This window comes from Apodemus sylvaticus, chromosome 6, assembly GCF_947179515.1.
Source record: "Apodemus sylvaticus chromosome 6, mApoSyl1.1, whole genome shotgun sequence".
Taxonomy (NCBI): Eukaryota; Metazoa; Chordata; class Mammalia; order Rodentia; family Muridae; genus Apodemus; species Apodemus sylvaticus.
The window spans coordinates 91,943,625-91,963,552 of record NC_067477.1 but is presented as its reverse complement, the minus strand read 5'-3'; the positions used below and the strand labels follow the sequence as shown (position 1 = coordinate 91,963,552).

General features: G+C 38.9%; 1 protein-coding gene and 1 long non-coding RNA gene across 2 annotated transcripts in view; one reads left to right on the top strand and one right to left on the bottom strand.

The window, feature by feature from the left end:
* The first annotated feature begins 53 nt into the window (after nt 1-53).
* On the top strand, nt 54-1,440 carry LOC127687403 (uncharacterized). Its single transcript, XR_007978378.1, has 2 exons — nt 54-273; nt 1,279-1,440. It is a non-coding gene; the product is annotated as an uncharacterized LOC127687403 (long non-coding RNA).
* Nucleotides 1,441-7,823: 6,383 nt separating this feature from the next.
* Prkar2b (protein kinase cAMP-dependent type II regulatory subunit beta) overlaps nt 7,824-19,928 on the bottom strand; it is a 99,460-nt gene continuing 87,355 nt past the window's right edge. The window contains exons 7-11 of the mRNA XM_052185981.1: nt 17,870-17,971; nt 15,784-15,858; nt 14,581-14,646; nt 14,349-14,487; nt 7,824-9,906 (exon numbers count right to left, since the gene is read on the bottom strand). Coding sequence (XP_052041941.1) covers nt 9,773-9,906; nt 14,349-14,487; nt 14,581-14,646; nt 15,784-15,858; nt 17,870-17,971 — 516 coding nt within the window. The 3' untranslated portion in view covers nt 7,824-9,772. The remainder of the gene's footprint in view (nt 9,907-14,348; nt 14,488-14,580; nt 14,647-15,783; nt 15,859-17,869; nt 17,972-19,928) is intronic.

The window sequence follows — 19,928 nt, the reverse complement described above, 5'->3', positions numbered from 1 at the left end:
AAGAACTGCCACTCTAAGGTTCCGCTTTTCCATTGGGTAGTGCTGTAGTCCGTCTCGGTGGGCGGGTATGTATTGACTTTTCTGTTGTGTTTACTGGAGAAGGTGGCTTGTCAATCACTACAGAAAGCGCTTTGGATTGGATTGCTGCCGAGACTCTGGGGACGGGAGCCAAACTTTGCTATCGAAATGTATTGTGGGTTAGTAGTCTCAGCCTTGCTCCTTAGCTGAAGAAATTACCGGGGGAAGGAGCTGATTGAACTACACATCCCAGAGGTATGTGCACAACGCAGTCTTGATAGTAAACAAGAGTCATAGGGACACGTGTATCAGCTCGTTTGTTTTGGTGTCTGAGACAAAAGGGAGGGGGCGGAGGAAAGGAGTGTTTTAAAGCCAGGGCCACCTCTCTTCCTTTTGGCCTCCTAGAGAGCTCAGAGCGTCCTCGGTTGGTTGTTTTAGCACCCCTTCCAGGCCATAAACAGCAGAGTAGCTTGCTGCTCAAAGTTTGGCTGGTGGCCAAGGTATTGTTTCAGTGCGAAGGGAAGAAGATGACTGCACAAGCGGAAGCAGTGCAGGCTCGCCTGAGATTTGATCACTTACAAATCACGACCCAGGCACGTTGGAGATTACAAAGGTTGATTCAGTATTGCTCTCCCGCAGCAGATAGATTTTTTTTTTAACTCAACCAACCATTGACTCAATACGCCAACAACTGGGGAAGATTTACCAATGTCCAGTTTGACCAGAATTCGTTGAGAAACAGTCAAGTGCCATGCACTGTAGGGTTTAAGAATGACACAATATCGGGCTCGAGAATGTTTATATACATCTGTTAAGAGCACTGGACGATTGCTTTGAATCTGAGGCATTCGAAGCGATGTTTCCATACTGGCCTACATTTTCTTTTAAGTTCATACAGGAGAGTGTAGGTAGACTGTACTGTTCGAAGTTAGTTGCTAGATTACTTGTGTCTTTGGTGAATAGTTTAACTGTTTCTCCCTACCTACACGTTCAGAAAGAAGACTCTTTCCACTTTGTTTCTACTAGAAATTCCTCCTGATTTTTCTAAGGCAGTTACCAAAAGTGGGGAATGTTTTTTCTGCTTTAGTTGCTTGCTTTTGAAGGAAGTTGCTCATAGCATCTGGGTGCACCTAGTCTGTAATTGGCATCTTTACTATACACATCATAAGCATTACTATAGGCATTATTGAGCTTTTTTCTTTGAACATAAAGTGTTTAATCATGCAAACTATGGATTGTTTTATTTCTTTTGATTACTAGAAATGTGCTGATATCAAGAAGGAAAGGAGTACGAATTCTGCTAAAGTCGATTTGGGCAAGAGCTAGAAAACATCCTTCTTTAAAACTGCCCACATTTCTTGAATTTTTTAAATGTACCTGAATGCTACATAGCAAAATCAGTAAACAACGGATTACAAATTCCTTTGAGTTCTGCTTTTGGACTCTTGAAGTGGAAACTATTTCTAAAAGATACCGCCCAAGTAAGTAGAGATTGATATTCAGTTCACAAATAGTAATCAAGTAGTTTTCCTCAAAATGATCCAGAGGAAAACCCTCCCAAAATGCCTGATCCCCTCGCCTAGTAAAAAAGATCATACTGTACAACTTTCCGATACTGTAGAGCGATCCCAAAAGCATGACCGTGTTTCAGTCATTTCCTGTGTGTGGTACTTTTTCTTCAGAGGAATGCCATCAAGATCCATGACTTAAAAACAGAAACACCAATATTAATTTCTTAACCTAAACAATAGTAGCCTCTATCCTTGGAGTATACTTAATATTTTAAAACTGGTACCTGTGATATTTATATGTTCTCGAAACTAAAAAGTTGTATTTTTCCAAAACTGAAATCTTGAAAGCTTGAGCCATTGATTTATCTGTCCCTCTTGAGTATGTAAACTCTAACACCAACTTCCCCTGATTGTTAGGAAAAGAAAGGGGGTGGGTGCAAACATAAAAACACTTTCCACAGGTCTTTCCAGGTTTTACCAAAAGCTATAGTGTTTTTTGTTTTGTTTTGTTTTGCTTTGTTTTGTTTTTTAAGCTGTAAATTACCAGGGTGGGAAGAATAAATTTGACTTCAGATTAATAGCTGAATAATGTTAATTATGAAGTCTTGCCCCTTGCTAACTGTGGATCTTTCCCATTCATTCATATATTTAATACTATGTGTTGACCCCTTCTACTGAAAATACAAAGATTTAAAACATTTGTCATACTTATGTCCATGCCATTAAATATAAGTTAGATTCAGATACTTTAATCAGAGATCAGTACAATTATTAGAATCCACCCCCCCCAACCTGTAGAAGATATTTAACCCTTTTGACTTTCTTGGGGAACTAAGTGAACACCTTAGTGCTTTATGCATATTTAACATTATCATCATTTAAGTCTTGGTTAACCAACAAAAGCAACCATCTCAAAAGTCAGAACACAGATCAATAAGATCTTAGAAAAATCTTATTCTTCAGACATTTTCAGGCTAAGATTACCATTAAAAAAATTTAATGCCTCCTCTTGGTTACTGTGTATATTGTGCACATGTATAAAATCTATGTTAAAATCAAAATACCAATAGTTTGAAAATTTGTTTTACACAAATTTTAGTTGGATAAAGATGGTTTAGGATAGTTTAAAAATTAGAGAAACACTACTTAGAATTTATTTCATCTATTTAGAAGTAAAATTAAGCAATATCCCTGAATCTTACCATCTCTAGAACAATTATTACTTTGCCAATCAAACTAGAAGAGAAAGCCCTTGACATCTACTTGAATATTTATGAAACAACTAGTCTCCGTATCAAAAGGTTCAACAAATACAACTTAGACCAAACCATAGAGTTCAAAATACTGTCACCAAAGTTTCAGGTAGCTTCTTAGTAGACTATTTAAACTCACACAAATAGCTCCCCATATTACCTTAATATTTCAAAGCAAGTTCATTTTATAATTAACTTAGTTCAAAGCATTCATGTAACGTGTGGAAATGCCTGGAAGATAATGGGCGTCATTTTGGAGCTGAGTCACAACATGCCTCAGACCTTTGATGATGCAACTAGAAGTTTAAATTTTGTTTTACTTCTAGGTGAGTAAAGGTGACCATAAATCAAGGCCCATCAGGAAAAAGAATCAACAGAAGTCAAAGCAAGAGTGATTGCTGGGTCTCTTGCTTGAATAACTGAGATTACTCATGCTCCCATTCAAATATGGAATTTAGGTCCTGGAAGTAGAGGAAAGGTTGGGTTTGAATTTAGATGACAAGCTTGCAATGGTGGCAAGAAACTTGATTATAGGGAACCTATAACAGTTGTATATATTCATTTTTTCTCTGGACTTTAAGAGGTGATAGTCTATAGAAATAGTTGAGTACCCTCAGAAAAGAGAGGAGATTGCTAACTTTGGCTGTCATTTGCTCTCCACAGTTCTTGCAGATTTGCCCAATTTGGTATAAATGAAATGAGAGTAGTCAATAAATAATTTTGTTTCATCTCACATCTGGTTTATACAATCAAGCTGAAAAGACAATTCTTAGGCCTTTTATTAAAATTGTTCTAGAGTGAAGAATTCTTGTTTTTCTAACCTACTTAATACAAAGTTCTCACAATATTTTTGACATTTCTGTTTGGAGGTTCTGTATACATTTTTACTTGCTAACTAAAAGTACTTCATTTTAGGGATAACTAAATTTCATAAAGAACCCTTAAGACCATAGGAATAGTTTTTATGTCCACAGCTTCCATAACACTATGCTAATGAACTAATACATTATTGACAATGCACCCTCCCCCAGTCACATCATGTCTGCCACTCTTCATCCCTGTAACCATCTTTTGGTCTGGCAAATAAGCAAGGAAGTAGGTGTCTGGTGAGCAGTGAATACTGAGGGGAAATGAGCAGCTTAGGTTTACTAATGTATCATGGAAGTCATGTGCTGTCTTGAACTTTTTAAAATACTTATGTACTTTCAAGCCGTATGTTTCCTCTGTGTAGCCATTACAGGTTAAGCAGAACTAACCAAGAAAACCGTGGAGTCTGAAACCTTAAGCATCATTTCTCAAACAATTTTTTCAGATTACAAAACTTTCCAGATCTCACATCTTCAAATTATCTGTGCTCGATGGCTAACCTATGCAAATACTCCAAATTCCAAAAAGATCAGAAGCTTTAAATAGTTCCAGGCATTTCAGATAAGATACTCCACTGGTACAGATTCCAGCTGTGTTAAATAGTATTTTAGTCCCCTTCACCATGTCAATAATACAAACAGAATATGAACCTCATCCTCACACCCACCTCAGAGCCATCAAGTTATATAGATTATCACAATGCACTGCAGTTCTGAAATGTATTCTAGTGGCCCTCTAAAGAACAGCTATGAGGGGGAAACATTCTTATAACGAACAACAATCTTAGAATCATTAAATATGCCACTCCTAAGATTGTCATCTGTAATGGAGAATAGTGGCATTTGCTTGTAGTCCCACCTGCTGGGGTGGGGGTGAGGTCAAGAGAAGGCCTGAGGCCAAAAGTTCGAGAACAGCCTGGACATCTTGGACTGACTCAAGGGGGCGGGAGGGAAGACAGACAGACAAAAAGAAAAATTATTTGTTCACATTTCAAGTATGTAGTCATGTAAAGGAAGGCACATTTATACTGAATGCTAGCCTAAAAGAGGCAGCTTACATTTCAGGTTGTGTAGTTGATTCTCTTGTTGACCAGTAAGACACGGGTTGGTGTCCAGATAGGACAGAAATAGAAAATGAACAAATTATACATAACTTCATCTGGGGCTGGAGAGATGGATCCGCAGTTAAGCGCATTGGCTTTCTTCCAGAGGACCTGGGTTCAATTCTCAGCACATACATGGCAGTTCACAACTGTCTAACTCCAGTTCCAAGGGGATCCAACACCCTCAGACACATACAGACAAACAGAGACAAAACACTGATGCACATAAAATTAAAAAAAAAATTAAGTAACTTCACTTGACTGAAGAGATGATTCTGCAGTTAGGAGCACTGGCTGCTCTTCTGAAGATCCTGAGTTCAATTCCCAGCAACCACATGGTGGCCTACAACCATCTTGCGACCATGGGATCTGATTACCTCTTCTGGTGTGTATAAAAGACAAGAGTATTTGTATATATATAAACCAATAAATCTTTTTAAAAAAATAACTTCATTCAATATTTCAACTAAATTATTCAAGGATTCTTGTAAAGCCTTTGACATTAAAATGTTACAGGCCTGATATGAAACTTTGCAGTAGAGTGCTTGCCCTGGGGTAGATCCCTAACACTACAGAAAGAAAAGAAAAATAAGGCCAGGCAGGATAAAGCCCATAACCCAGCCATTCTGGAGGCTGAGGCAAGGGGATCCTGAGTTCCAGGCCACTTGAGGCTTCACAGCAAGGCCATGTCTGTAGAAGTCAAAATTAGGTAATAAAGACAAGTTAGGATTTTATATCAGGATGGCTGCAGACAAGGCAGGGTGGAGAACTTACTAGCTAGGTATCCACTGTTCTTATTTGTCCAGAGCCTGATCAGTCTGCACATGTCTGTGTTGTGTTTTGCATGCTACATGTGTGGCACACACATGCTATATAGCATGCATGGAGGTAAGGAAACGGCTTTCAGGAGACTGGTTATCACCTTCCTGTGGGAGCCAAGGGTTAGATTAGGCCATCTCACCAACCCCCCACATCCTAAATTTTATTTTGGGGTCCCCAAGGCTGGTTAGGTCTACTATTCCTTCATCTCTACACCATTTAATGGAGAACTCCCAAATATTTTCCCTCTACTCTTTTGTAAGTAAATGGATGAATCCACAAACAACACTTTGGGGAAATCATAGAGAAGATTGGGATTCCAGAAAGGCATCTGTGTTCTATTCACTGTGGGTGGTTTGACTTGCTGTATTCCCAGTTCATCTAATAAAGAGTCAGAAGGAAACAACCAAGGCTCATTTTATTTGTTCTCTAACTTTTCCTTGTACATGGGAGTCACTTTTGTCCAGCCAAGAGTAAAAAAAAAAAAAAAAAAAAAAAAAAAAAAAAACTAACATGCTACCATGAAACAAGTATAATTGGTGCTAACAAAATAAGTGTAAATGTGTATACACTTATGTATATATTCTGTATACATCTACACACCACTTTGTAGTGTAATGTTTATGTCTGGGAGAATGGCAAGATTCAGGCTATATATAGTTAAATCAAAATCTGAGGAAACCACATCTTCAAGTAGGTGGCACCTCATTTTAGTATAAATAATATATTCTATAAATAAATCATCACATATTACCATATTTAGATACTAATTAAAGAATTTTAGGGATTTTTTTTAAGTTTGTAAATTTACCATATACAAAAAATAGAGACCTACATGTTATTAAAAATTTTTTCCTTCCAAAATGGACTGTTAAGTAAAACTAGGCTTATAATTGACATTAATTGGATCATAGGCCAAGATTTTAGCAAGAAATCTCAATCTTCCTGAGTTCTGCCATTGATACAGTCTTGAAGTCATGGATTCGTGGTATGTGTGCAGCTGAACAGAAATAATCCTGTGGTTATTGTTGGATACATAGAGTCCTCTGAAAAGAGTATATTTGGCTGCTTACATTTTCACAATTCATAGATTACAATAATAATATTATATTAGGGGCTTGGGGTTTTTGTTTTTTGATTTTTCGAGACAGGATTTCTCTGTGTGGCCTGGTTTTCCTGGAGCTCACTCTGTAGACCAGGCTGGCTTTGACCTGAGATCTGCCTGCCAGAGTCTGCCTCTAGTGCTAGGATGAAAAGTGTGAGCCACCACTGCCTAATTATTGTTTACAAATAGTTGTAAATACAACTATATTCTTAATTGTTTAGCAAGTATTGCTGCCTGTAAAATTATTCTGGAATGGGTCAAGTTGTCTAAATTCTTACTAAAATTCCTTTCCTTTAGTCTGTACCTCACACCACTATTAACTTTAAAAGCCAGCATCCCTACTTCTCTCTGGAGTTCTAGTGTTTCATCTATGAGAAGTCCCTTGTTAGCTGCTTAATGAAGCCCCAGTGCGCCGATGCCAAGCTTGCATGGTGTTTGAAGTTCACAGAAAGCTATCTGCTTGCCATAACACTTCTTGAAAAAGTTACGTGTATTAAGTATACTTTGAGAATGAAAACAACTCAGCACATTTCTCAGTAACATCATAAGTCCTTATTTCTCTGCAGACTCCACACAAAACGTGCTATGTGTTTTGGATGCCAGTGTGAACAGGATCCCAAATATATTTATCCAACTTCTATTGCTTTAAGAGTTTTGTTAAAACATAGCTGCTAAGCCCGAATTTGTACTGATAAGAGATGCACAAAGCCTTCTAAACATATTTAAAACAGTGAAGACTTGTTCTCTAAGACTGCCTAGCACTCTCCTCAGCCACACACGAATACTTAAGAGGTGCCGTCTCTGAACAAAGACCTCATCAAATAGTAAGATTCCTTACTGCTGACTTAATAATGGTACCCACTAGCCAAACGAGGTGTTTTAACTGGAAAGCTTTACACATAAATTCCCCCCAGTTTGTCATATTTGACCAAAATAATATGCAACATACCACAACAGTTAAAAATTTAACAAGATCCTACACAGACCTATTATAGTCTTGCAAGACTGCTTTCTTACTGTTGTATGCTACGAGGTTACAGCTTCCATGAACCGTATGTAGCCCCTGGTTTTTTTTGTTGTTGTTGTTGTTGATGTTGCATGTATATACTAGACAAGCCATAATAAGGAAGAAAACAATGCTTGGAAAATTTATTATAAAAGTGTGCTTTATTATAAGGAAAATTTAAATATAACCAACAATACTGAAAATAACATAGCTGGCTGGCATTTCTAGCCTTGGTTGGGGTTCTTTATTCGACGGGCATTTGTTTCCCGGTCTGTGAATCACAATCAGCCTCTGCAATGCAACAAAAGAGAACCTGGAAAAGCGAGTAAAGAACACAGAGAGATGAGCCTGGGATTTGAGTGGCTTTTGTCTTGTTTTTCTGTTTTGGGAATTGTTCCTTGTTCAACACATGGCTTCTGAATTCTGAAATAGAAAACATGTTCCCTTCATGTGGCACGTGCTCTTTTCCCACAGAAAGATTGTGCAAAACGAATATTTCAGAACGTGGCTAAATGTATAGTTAACAGTATAACACTTTAACTTTTCATTTATACATTCTCCATTTAACATTCTAGCCACATTTTCATGTACAAATAGGACTATAAACATTCTCTTAGAAGATCGTGACAGCCATAGATGAATTTAACATACATAGATACCTCTGTTCCTTAGAAACATTTCCCAAAATGAAATTACCCATTTAAACGTGAATAACTGGTGAAAATGTCTCTAAACATTTGGTCATGGGGCCTGAAAATCATGTAAGAGTATATTGCTTTGGTTGTATAGAACAATTCATCGTATTTGGCATAAAAAAAAAAAATCTTGTTGACCAAAGAAAATTTTGCACTTTTGTGTACTTTTAACTGTGAGTTGACTTTAAAGCTAAGGACAAGGCCTAATGATATGCAATATAGGCAGAAATTACATTAATCATTATATATGGCTTTGCTTATACATAAACTTATTTCCACCACTGCAGTAGAGTTTTTGAAGGTTGGAAAAGACAAAACACACTTGATGGGCTGCCGATCAGTGAGTTTGCTGGTTGGTGCTCGGGACAAGAAAGAACGGAGGACCGTGAGCACAGACACGTGCACGGGGCTGTGACACTCGATCAGACAGTGCAAAGCCATACTCTGTGGACATGTGGCTAGGAATCCCAATGCCTCTTGACATTGAAAGGAAACATTTCCTTTTTCTAAATATAAGATTCAGAACTTTTAGAGGACAAAAAAAAAAATGTCAGATTAAGATTAAACTGCCTTGAAAAAATTATAACCTCTGTGACATTAAATGTCAAAATGCAATTTATAAAGAATACAGGAGGTTGCTAAATAAAAATGGGAAGCAGTGATAATATAGAGTTGATAATGAAAGATACCAGTTACGATCTTTTATCTTAAAAGACTCTTTGCCCAGTCATCATAACGACTAAATTCCCAGGCCTCCAAAGCCACTCAAGTACACAGGCTGCTGACTGACATTTGTCCAAGAAGTTGAAATGTACTTTATTGCAAAAATATAAAAAATTTTTAAAATTGCATATGATTTTCACACCATTTCACCAATAGGCCAAGGCTAACACAACTTATCAAGCCATAAAAGGTAGAAAACAAAATGACATTTTACTGTCTGACCAATTATAAAAAGAATGTGATACCACATCAGAGTGCATGAGCCACTGCCAGCCTCCCTCTTAAAGGGGTATGGTCACTAACACGATACTTGAATAATCCAAACACAGATTGGCCTATGAGTACATCTTTTAATTATCTTCTTAAACATGTATGCTTTCAATATATTATAACAATTTGAATAAACCTTTCAGTCAACTTTATGAAATAGAAAGTCATTTTTATGATTATGTTAATTTATGAACTACCCATTAGAAAGTGATGTTAAAGCCTATTGACTATTAAATCACTACTGTTTACTGATATATTGTAAATGGTTTTTTTTTTGTTGTTTAAAAAAGGAAAAACCTGAAATCACAGAAAATGCTTGGCATCTATACACACACACTCTCGGTGGACTAACCACTACTCTGTAACTGTTTCACTAACGGTCGTTCTTCTCCACACTCTGGCTTCATGCAGTGGGCTCGACAATATCCATGTTTGTTCCAAACAGCGCAACTAACTGTTCTTCATAGGTGGCGATGTTCCTCTTCATAATTTCCATGCAAGGTCCCAGAAGCCTTTCGAATGCTTGCACATCCATGGCTAAGAAAAGAAAAAATTAAATTAGAAATAACCATTCCTTGAAAAATTCAGAAATTGCTAGGTCATCCCTTTCCACTATGATGTTCTATTATGATTGCAGTTTTGACATATTAACAACACAAGAGAATTTTGGGTAGCTATGTAAAAAATGGGAAAAAAAAGTTGAAATGTTCTACTTCAAAGAAATAGGGCCATCTCTGGGTACAGTCTATCTAAAAGGCTTTGGCAGATGATGGCTTTGTGACACGGCTGATGGAAGGAATGTCCTGATCCGTGATGAGGAAATGAGGGTCTCAGCATGGCAAGGTAAACTCTGATGCTTCTCCTAATAATATAAACACCCCAAAGGTGTGGTACAAGAGTGTTTCCTAGCCTGTTCTCAGAGTTTACAACATCATGCTGTGATGTTTTACACACTTAGACCATCACTGATGCAATTCAAAAGTGACAGCATAAGGCTCTCGCCTGCTTCTGACAGCATGCACTTCGCTGTTTGTCTGCCTCATGCATTTTATTTTGAGTGTTTGGTTTTGAGGCAGCCTGGCTATGTAGTTCAGGCTGACCTTAACACACTGGGCTTTAATTTATGGTCCTCATGCTTCAGATGCTGGAATTACAGACAGGAGACAGCAGGCCTGGCTGACTTGTGCATTTTTAAACTGAGTTTATAATACGCAGTGGTAAACATCACACTGCTCTAATGTGTCAAACTCTTATCTCTCAAATTTGCAAAGGTAAAAAGGGAAGGTTTATAAGGCTTTATGGGTATTCTTGAATGGTATAGCAGGCACATTGTGAAGATAAAAGTGCCCTAGCCATGTGTACTGTGTCATTAAATAGGCAAATGAACTATTTCTCTAAACAACTAGCCAATGGATTAAAAAAAAAAATCACCACCTGAGAAATGAGATCAGCATTACACTGAGATGTCCATCTACCTCAGTCAAAATAGCCTGCCATCAAGAAAATAAAATCTGTCAGGGACTCTTGTGCTATGTTATTATAGCTACTAGGAAACTGGTTTAGAAGTTCCTCATTAAACTAAAATCAGACCTACAATTTTATCCAGGCTCTCCCAACCCTAGGCATATGTCTGAAGTCAAAATCAACATGCGATAGAACTATCCACCTGCCAAGTAATGGAATCAGCCTAAGTATCCATCAACAAATGGAAAAAGAAAATATATACACAATGGAGTGTTACTCAGCTATAAAGAAAAATAAACAGTATCATTTGCAGAAAAAAAGAACAAGGCTTGGATACCTCACACGAGTGAATTGGGGGGGGGGTCCCTTCAGGTGTAGAATCTAAATTAAAAAAAAGGAAGAAAGAAGCTTTCCCTGAAAGTGGAGGGCACCTATCTGAAGAGCAGAACAGGACCAGCAGAGAGGAGGGGTAATGATGAAGATGCAAACCCATGCTGCTATGAAAGCGTGATTTATAGACGTAATCACATTAATTAAAGAATCATTTAAGAAGACCTGGTCAGAAAACCATTTCTAAGGAAAAACTAAAAACCATCTGTGCATTCATATACACACATCCAAATTGGACCCAAAGCCAGTGAGTGATTACACAATGTACTGTGTGTGTATTTACCTAATAGAATGCAAAAGTTTGATGTATTAATAAAATTCCTATAGTGGAAACATGTTTAAGAACAGAAAACGTACACAGTCAAACAAAGGAATTACAGTGGGGGGGTGGGGGGGGACGATGGACAGACGGACAGACACGGGACATGAGTGTCTTATCTTGTCCTGTATCTTCCACACTTCCCTGTATTTCTCCCACACCCTTTAATTCAACTATTACAGGATAAAGGAAGAAACCTCTCTCACATCACCTTCACTCAGACAGTCAAGAGCGCTGAGAACTTCTATCATTTGTCCACTTTTACCAAAGTAGCACTTGACTAATACTGCACCTACTGTAAACCTTCTACAAAGTGACTCTATAAGGAATTCATTCTGAGGATCCTTGAGGAATCATAAATATCACTTAAACTAACTTTTATCTTTCTGAACTGTGAGGAACATGGAGAGGATTAATTATTGCCAAACCAATTTTTTAAAATGTCATTTATGTTCCTATTTCCCGAACCGTGTTTTTCATTATGGTTCAGAAAAGTGAGTGGTTTCTCAGACACAAAATCCCTAAGGATACCAACTGAAGTGGCATATGTGCCCAGCTGCCCAGGTAGAAGACAGCAGTAAGAAGCTGAGTAAGGGCGGGTGGTTACGGTCCAACAGACCTAAAGCCAGTCCTGGGAGAGGATGTGTACACTCCTCGCTGGCCTTGCACCTTAATAATGGACCGCACACTTCCTATACTCAAAGGATAAGCAGGCTGAGAAAGAAATTAGGGAAATGACCCCCTTCACAATAGCCACAAACAGTATAAAGTATCTTGGGGTGACTCTTACCAAACATGTGAAAGATCTGTATGACAAGAACTTCAAGACTCTGAAGAAGGAAATGGAAGAAGACCTCAAAACATGGGAAAACCTCCCATGCTCATGGATTGGTAGAATCAATATAGTTAAAATGGCCATTTTGCCTAAAGCACTATACAGATTCAATGCAATACCCATCAAAATCCCAACTCAATTCTTCACAGAGTTAGAAAGAGCAATTATCAAATTCATCTGGAACAACAAAAAACCCAGGATAGCTAAAACTATTCTCAGCAACAAAAGAAAGTCTGGGGGAATCAGTATCCCTGACCTCAAGCAATACTACAGAGCAATAGTGTTAAAAACTGCATGGTATTGGTACAGTGACAGGCAGGAGGATCAATGGAACAGGATTGAAGATCCAGAAATGAACCCACACACCTATGGCCACTTGATCCTCGACAAAGAGGCTGAAAACATCCAATGGAAAAAAGATAGCCTTTTCAACAAATGGTGCTGGTTCAACTGGAGGTCAGCATGCAGAAGAATGCGAATTGATCCATCCTTGTCTCCTTGTACTAAGCTCAAATCCAAATGGATCAAGGACCTCCACATAAAGCCAGACACTCTGAAGCTAATAGAAAAGAAACTGGGGAAGACCCTTGAGGACATCGGTACAGGGAGAAAGTTTCTGAACAGAACACCAATAGTGTATGCTCTAAGAGCAAGAATTGACAAATGGGACCTCATAAAATTACAAAGTTTCTGTAAGGCAAAGGACACCATCAAGAGGACAAAGCAGCAACCAACAAATTGGGAAAAGATCTTCACCAATCCTACATCAGATAGAGGGGTAATATCCAATATATATAAAGAACTCAAGAAGTTAGACTCCAGAAAACCAAACAACCCTATTAAAAAAATGGGGTACAGAGTTAAACAAAGAATTCTCACCTGAAGAACTTCGGATGGCGGAGAAGCATCTTAAAAAATGCTCAACTTCATTAGTCATTAGGGAAATGCAAATCAAAACAACCCTGAGATTTCATCTTACACCAGTCAGAATGGCTAAGATTAAAAATTCAGGAGACAGCAGGTGTTGGAGAGGGTGTGGAGAAAGAGGAACACTCCTCCACTGCTGGTGGGGTTGCAAATTGGTACAACCACTCTGGAAAGCAGTCTGGCGGTTCCTCCGAAAACTGGGCACCTCACTTCCAGAAGATCCTGCTATACCACTCCTGGGCATATACCCAGAGGATTCCCCACCATGTAATAAGGATACATGCTCTACTATGTTCATAGCAGCCCTATTTATAATTGCCAGATGCTGGAAAGAACCCAGGTATCCCTCAACAGAAGAGTGGATGCAAAAAATGTGGTATATCTACACAATGGAGTACTAGTCAGCCATTAGAAACAATGAATTCATGAAATTCTTAGGCAAATGGATGGAGCTAGAGAACATCATACTAAGTGAGGTAACCCAGACTCAAAAGGTGAATCATGGTATGCACTCACTAATAAGTGGATATTAACCTAGAAAACTGGAATACCCAAAACATAATCCACACATCAAAGGAGGTACAAGAAGAAAGGAGGAGTGGCCCCTGGTTCTGGAAAGACTCAGTGAAGCAGTATTCGGCAAAACCAGAACGGGGAAGTGGGAAGGGGTGGGTGGGAGGACAGGGGAAGAGAAGGGGGCTTACGGGACTTTCGGGGAGTGGTGGGCTAGAAAAGGGGAAATCATTTGAAATGTAAATAAAAAATTATATCAAATAAAAAATAAAAATAAATAAAAATAAAAAATAATGGACCGCACAAAACGTGCCATTTTAGCCTTCCCTTTGAGGATCACAATGCATGGCATTTTCTTGACTACACAGATATAAAACTTGCTTGCTGGGAGTTCTTATCTCAGTAATTACGGAAGTCCAAACCCTGGTCATACTTCGTGAAGCTCTTAGCACTTGTGAACCAATTAATGGCCCATATGGTAGGAAGGCCTGGAATACAGACATGACCAAAGCCTGCCACCGTGACCCCTACCTAAGCATTTGACAGTCCCGATGGCGTGTGCAGATGCTGCTCTTGGTTTGTTAGTGACCAGGGCAAGCTCTCCAAAGTACTGTCCCCGGAAACACCGAGCGATTTCCACAGCTCCATTCTCTTCAACTTCTGATTTACCCTAAGGAGACAACAAGTCAGTTACGTTGAAGTCTGACATTGTTAAAAAAAATTTTTTTCCTTTCAAATGCGAGGAAATTTGGGGACTGTTTACCTTTCTTTTCATAGTAATTTTCACTTCTCCAGATTCTACAATGAAGAAAGAATCTGCCAGATCTCCCTATTAAAACAAACAAACAAAAAAAATGCAGGGTGAACATGCAAATTCCACAGCAACTCTGAAATCATGCCTTGAAGCCAGCCTACAGGTTACAGTCAGTAAAGAGAAGTCATAGACCAGTCATCCTGAGGTTATGATAATTCTACAGTAACATCTTAGGCATTCTAAATAATATATTCTCTACCAGAAAATATGGCAAGCAACCATAGGAATCTTTCCCGAATTTTGTGCTGAGCAGTATACAAGAGAGGGCAGCACTGCTGTGTGCCCCGGCGTGCTCCTGCAGTGTGTCCCAGTGGCCCCTCCCAGCAGCAGGCTATGTCAGTACGTTCTGTGCTCCCCGTGTGCACCCAAAGGAATCAGCACTGGCACAGACACTTGCGGGAAGCAAAGCACCTGGGAGCTCTCAGAAGCAATGGCTATTGACTCTGGAGCTTTTATAGCCCTTAGGCACCAAGCTGGCAAGCTGGTCTGCGACAGTGTACTTCTGGGCTCTGAAAAGACTGTTGGATCTGAAAGGTCTGTACCCTTGCTACCTACACACCCAGTGTTCCTGGTTTTTGCATGAACTCTCGTTAGAAATCCACTCAAGTCGTGCATCTTTCAACTGTCTATAAAGCCCACTTTCTAGGAGCTAACGGGTACTGTAATACAACTGGTTCCCACTGGGAGTTCAGAAAACTAGGAGGGTTAGAGGGTATTTTTATTAACACATGCAATGCTTGCACATGGTACAATGTGAGCTCTTTCTGGTTGAGTGTCATCTGGAAGCAGATCTCAAAAATTAATCACGCAAAACTCGTCTGCTTGTGGACCTGGGTTCGTGGTAATTTAATGGGATAGCCCCCACGTCTCCCTCTTACACATGACATCTTATTCCCACTATACATGTGGACTTCATGTTACAAACTGCAAATGACTCAGCTAGGTAATGGTGTAATGCACAGTCACTAGGAATAAATTATATAAACAAAAACATCCAGATTACTTACTGGCTGTAAAAGCATTTTTAATAAGTTTTTGGTGGAAGTAATATTTAATCCAACACTGTGTACTAATTCTGAAAACAAAGTTGAACAGGATTTCTAAGACCTTCTGGAACGTAACCCTAAACTGAAAGGCAGCTCAGGACCATACCTGAGCAATGATCTGTTCTCCATCATTGTAAACTTTGGTGCCAATCACATCCACCACCTTCAGGCGTTCAGAAACCTACAAACAAGAGTGTAGTGTTAGAGACTTCGGGGTCTATTCTTGGTTATAGCTTAACCACATCTGGAATTAACTAAAACTCAAGTGGCCGGTAAACACCTGGTAGGGATTGTTTTCCTTAAGTCACCTGAGGTGGGAAAACCCATTTTGAATCCAGATCTTTTAGGTGGAAAGAGATCTATCTAATCCAGAGTTTTTAAGCTGGGAAGATCCACCTTCCCACCTGGGCCACACCTTTGGCTGCAGCCTAAATAAAGGACCTGCAAGAAGGAAGCTCTTGCTCCCTCTGCCTGCTTGTCCTCACTTGCACTAGCAAGTTCATTCCTGCCCTGGCATTAGAGCCTACTGCTTCAGGACTCCAGAGTATACTGAAGACCAGCCGAGACATCCAGCCTTGTGGACTATTGAATACTTGGACTTTCCATTGGGGGACAGCATTTGTTGGACTTGTGGGTCCACGGCCTATAAGCCACTCTAATAAATGGCATACATGCATGTATATGTCATATAAACTCTGTTCCTCTGGAGAACCCTGATAATACGCTGGCCAATTATGTAGTCTTACCTGTTTTACATGTTTACAAGGGGTGGCCTATACAGCTAAATAAACTCAACAGTTTTCACATTCGTAGTTGTTACATTAACTGCTAGAGTCCCGAAGTAGAAAAATTGTATTTCTAGTTTCCTGTAAAATACCAGAAGACTCAGCCAACTCCCAGCCTGAATTTCCATATGGCAGCAATAAAGCTATGGCGGATGGCAGCTGTTCCCTTGGAGGCAGCACATGTCCTCCAGTTTGCCAGAGTCCCTTCCTGGGTTGCTCTCTGTCACGTCACACAGCTTGATATGACTGGATTACCTCCCTAGTACCTTCTATTTGAAGACAGGAGCTTTTAAGGCTCAGCTGCCTGTGCATTCCACCACTGGGCTGAGATTCTTCCAGGTATAAACCAGCAACTCACAAAGACACCACCATGCCGACATCCGCTATTCTACGACACCATAGGTATATATATTTATTTCTCTATAATCACTTCCAAGAGAGTTCAAACATGAGGCTTTATAAAATGTCTGGAAAAGCACTTTACAATGAATTTTGGCAAAGCCGAATTTGTAAGTGTACTTTCACAAGCGTCTACCTTCAAAGATAGGAAGGAGCTGGTCTCCCTGAGAAGACATTTGAGCTAAGAAATGAGGGAGACTGGCGGAGGAGCCGTGGAGTGGTGAAGGAGGCTGTTCTAGGCGAGGACACAGGCCTGAGGTGAGGGCTGGCGTGTGTAAGCAACAGCAGGAAGCCAATGTCTATGGCAGGATGAAAGTGGAGCAGTTAGAAATGTCCGAGAGCTAGACTCGGGGCTCAGGACCCGCGGCCTTCTTCAAAGTTATCCTGTCCTGGGAAGGCTGCTAACAGGACTGCACTGATCTGAGACTTTAAAAGGATTCTTCTGTAGGTGGCTGATAAAAGTCATACAGGAGGCAATGAAGGTACAGACAGAAGGTGAGACTGGCGAAGTTAATGGAAAATGATTGGATGCTGAAGATCTTCTGAAGACAGGGTAGAGATGATTTTTAACACACTGAATGCTAGTGGGGAGAAAGCTGAGTAGATGCTGACTTTCTTACACCTGCTATCAGACAAATGGCACCTATAGACTTGCTATAGGGTATAGATAAGATCTTTATTTCCCAAAAGCAGGATAAAACACAGTTACAGGTAGTAAAAGAAATACCAATAAAGTCTTATGTTGATATCTGTTCTTTTCATAGTAAAATACTTTAAAACTCTTACTATTACCATTATAATCATCATCATTGTTATTACTATAGGGTACTACTACACACTCTGTGTGGAGATCAGGAGACACTTTTCCACCTACATATGGGTTCTGGGGACTAAACTCAAGTTCCCAGCACAGTTGGCCTTGCAAGATGGCCACAGGAACTTTTCAGGAAATGAATGCTTCCAGAGAGAGCGCCCCCCGCCCCCTCCAGAAATAAAAGTGCAGCTCACCTCCAGAGACTTGAGGAATGGCAGTGATTCAATAAAGCTTTCATACATCTTTCTCTTTTTGGCATTGTTTTTTACAATTATTCTCCGGAAGGTCACCCTGTCCTAAAGAGAGCACAGCAAATACAAATGCAGTTAAAATCTCAACAAACCGTTTCTTTCCCTACAAAGAATACACAATAACCAAACAATTTAAAAGTAAAAATTATAGCATAATTATAATCTCAACTAATAAAAATTCCATATTTTTATTTATTTAGGCACAACATTTGCTATAAAACCATATAAAAATTTCCTTCCTTTTTTCCTTAGGAAAGGAAGCATTCATTTAGACCAGTGATTCTCAACCTGTGGGCCACGACCCCTTTGGGGATTTAAATAGCCCTTTCACAGGAGCTGAATATCAGATATTTACACTACAACTCACAACAGTAGCAAATTATAATTACGAAGTAGCAACAAAGTAATGTTAGGATTGGGGGTCAGCACAATGAGGAACTGTATATATTAAAGGATCGAGACATACAGATTTTGACCAGCATGTAGATTCCATGCCCACAAGGAGGCGCTGTCACACTATAAAAAAATATCCCAGTACCATTCTCTCCCTGTAGATGGCAGGGTTACAAATTCAATTAAGTAGACAGGACCAGACCTGTCTTAAAAATTATACTTAAAAATTATATAGAATTTTTATATAAAAACAAAGTAGGACAGACAGTCTCAGAGTGTATTCTGTGTAGTATTATTTGCTTATATATCTACTTCAGTAAGACACAAAGACACATAAATGTACTGGTGCTGATGTTCTTGAAATATATGAAAACCACAAGAAACACTCTTGAATCCAGAAAGAATTCATTCATAAAAATACACACTTATTAGGCTCTTTTAATTATCCTTTGAAACTATCCTTTGAAATTGTGAAGGTACAAAGAGTATTCTTGACTGGGGTCTTTTCCCAGAGTTTACCATGTTTATAGTTTAATTCTTTCATATTTTTATGATCTCAGAAAATGCAGATCTTAATTTAGGAATGACAGAAATGTTTACATGAGACAGCTTAAAAGCTATTTTACCCCAAAATTTTATGAAATTCTCATAAAATATTTTCATTTTTATGTAAATATCCCTTAATCACATAGTTTGGCATTCACCAATGAATAATTCTGTCACTTTAGTAAAATTAAAACAGTATTGATTAAAACATATTGATTTTAATCAATACTTTGTTGTACCAATATACTATGGATATACCTCTAGCTGTGATGAACTTAATGTGTCTGTCCTCAAATCCATGTGCAGCAAACCTAACCCTCAGCACGGCCCTTAGGTGACAGGCCTTACTAGGTGATTGGGCCAGGAGTGTAGAGTTGTCATAAACAGAATTAGATAATTCTCATTAAAAAAAAAAAAACTTGAAAACTGCCTTTCCCCTTCTACCAAATGAGGACATCCAGGAGTTGGCCCTTTACCAGACACCAAAGTTCTTGTGCCTGAATCTCAAGAGCTCTTAACCTCCAGATCAGTGAGATGTCAAAGCATGTACCATCTTTGGTGGTTTGTGCTAACAGCCAGACAGAATGAGACACTAGGAAATTAAACATCTTGTTTCCAGAGTAGGTTTATTACCATTTAGAGATCAGCTGTACTTTGGCACCAGCTGCCAGGCCTAATGGCCTGTCTTCAGTCAGCAGGACACAAATGACCCTTACATATGGGTCCCTCAAAACACGCAAAATATAAAGTAAATATAGTAACCTATATTTTTTTAATATTATGAGTTAATTCACAAAAACACTGAGAGCTTTTGAAGCCTGGCTCTATATCAGAATTTGCTGAGATAATTTTTTAAAACAAAAGACTTTAGTTAATCAAAATTTCTACATGTCTGGTGAAATAATTCACACCCATAGACGTGTCCAGTGTGATTGTCATATACAGTCAGATTTGGGAAGCAGGTACATTTTAAAGACAGACTGTTGTTATTGTTTTGTTAGAACAGAGAAGGCCTGAAGTAGTCCAGCCCTTTAGAAATAAATCATGAATTGTGTATCTCAGA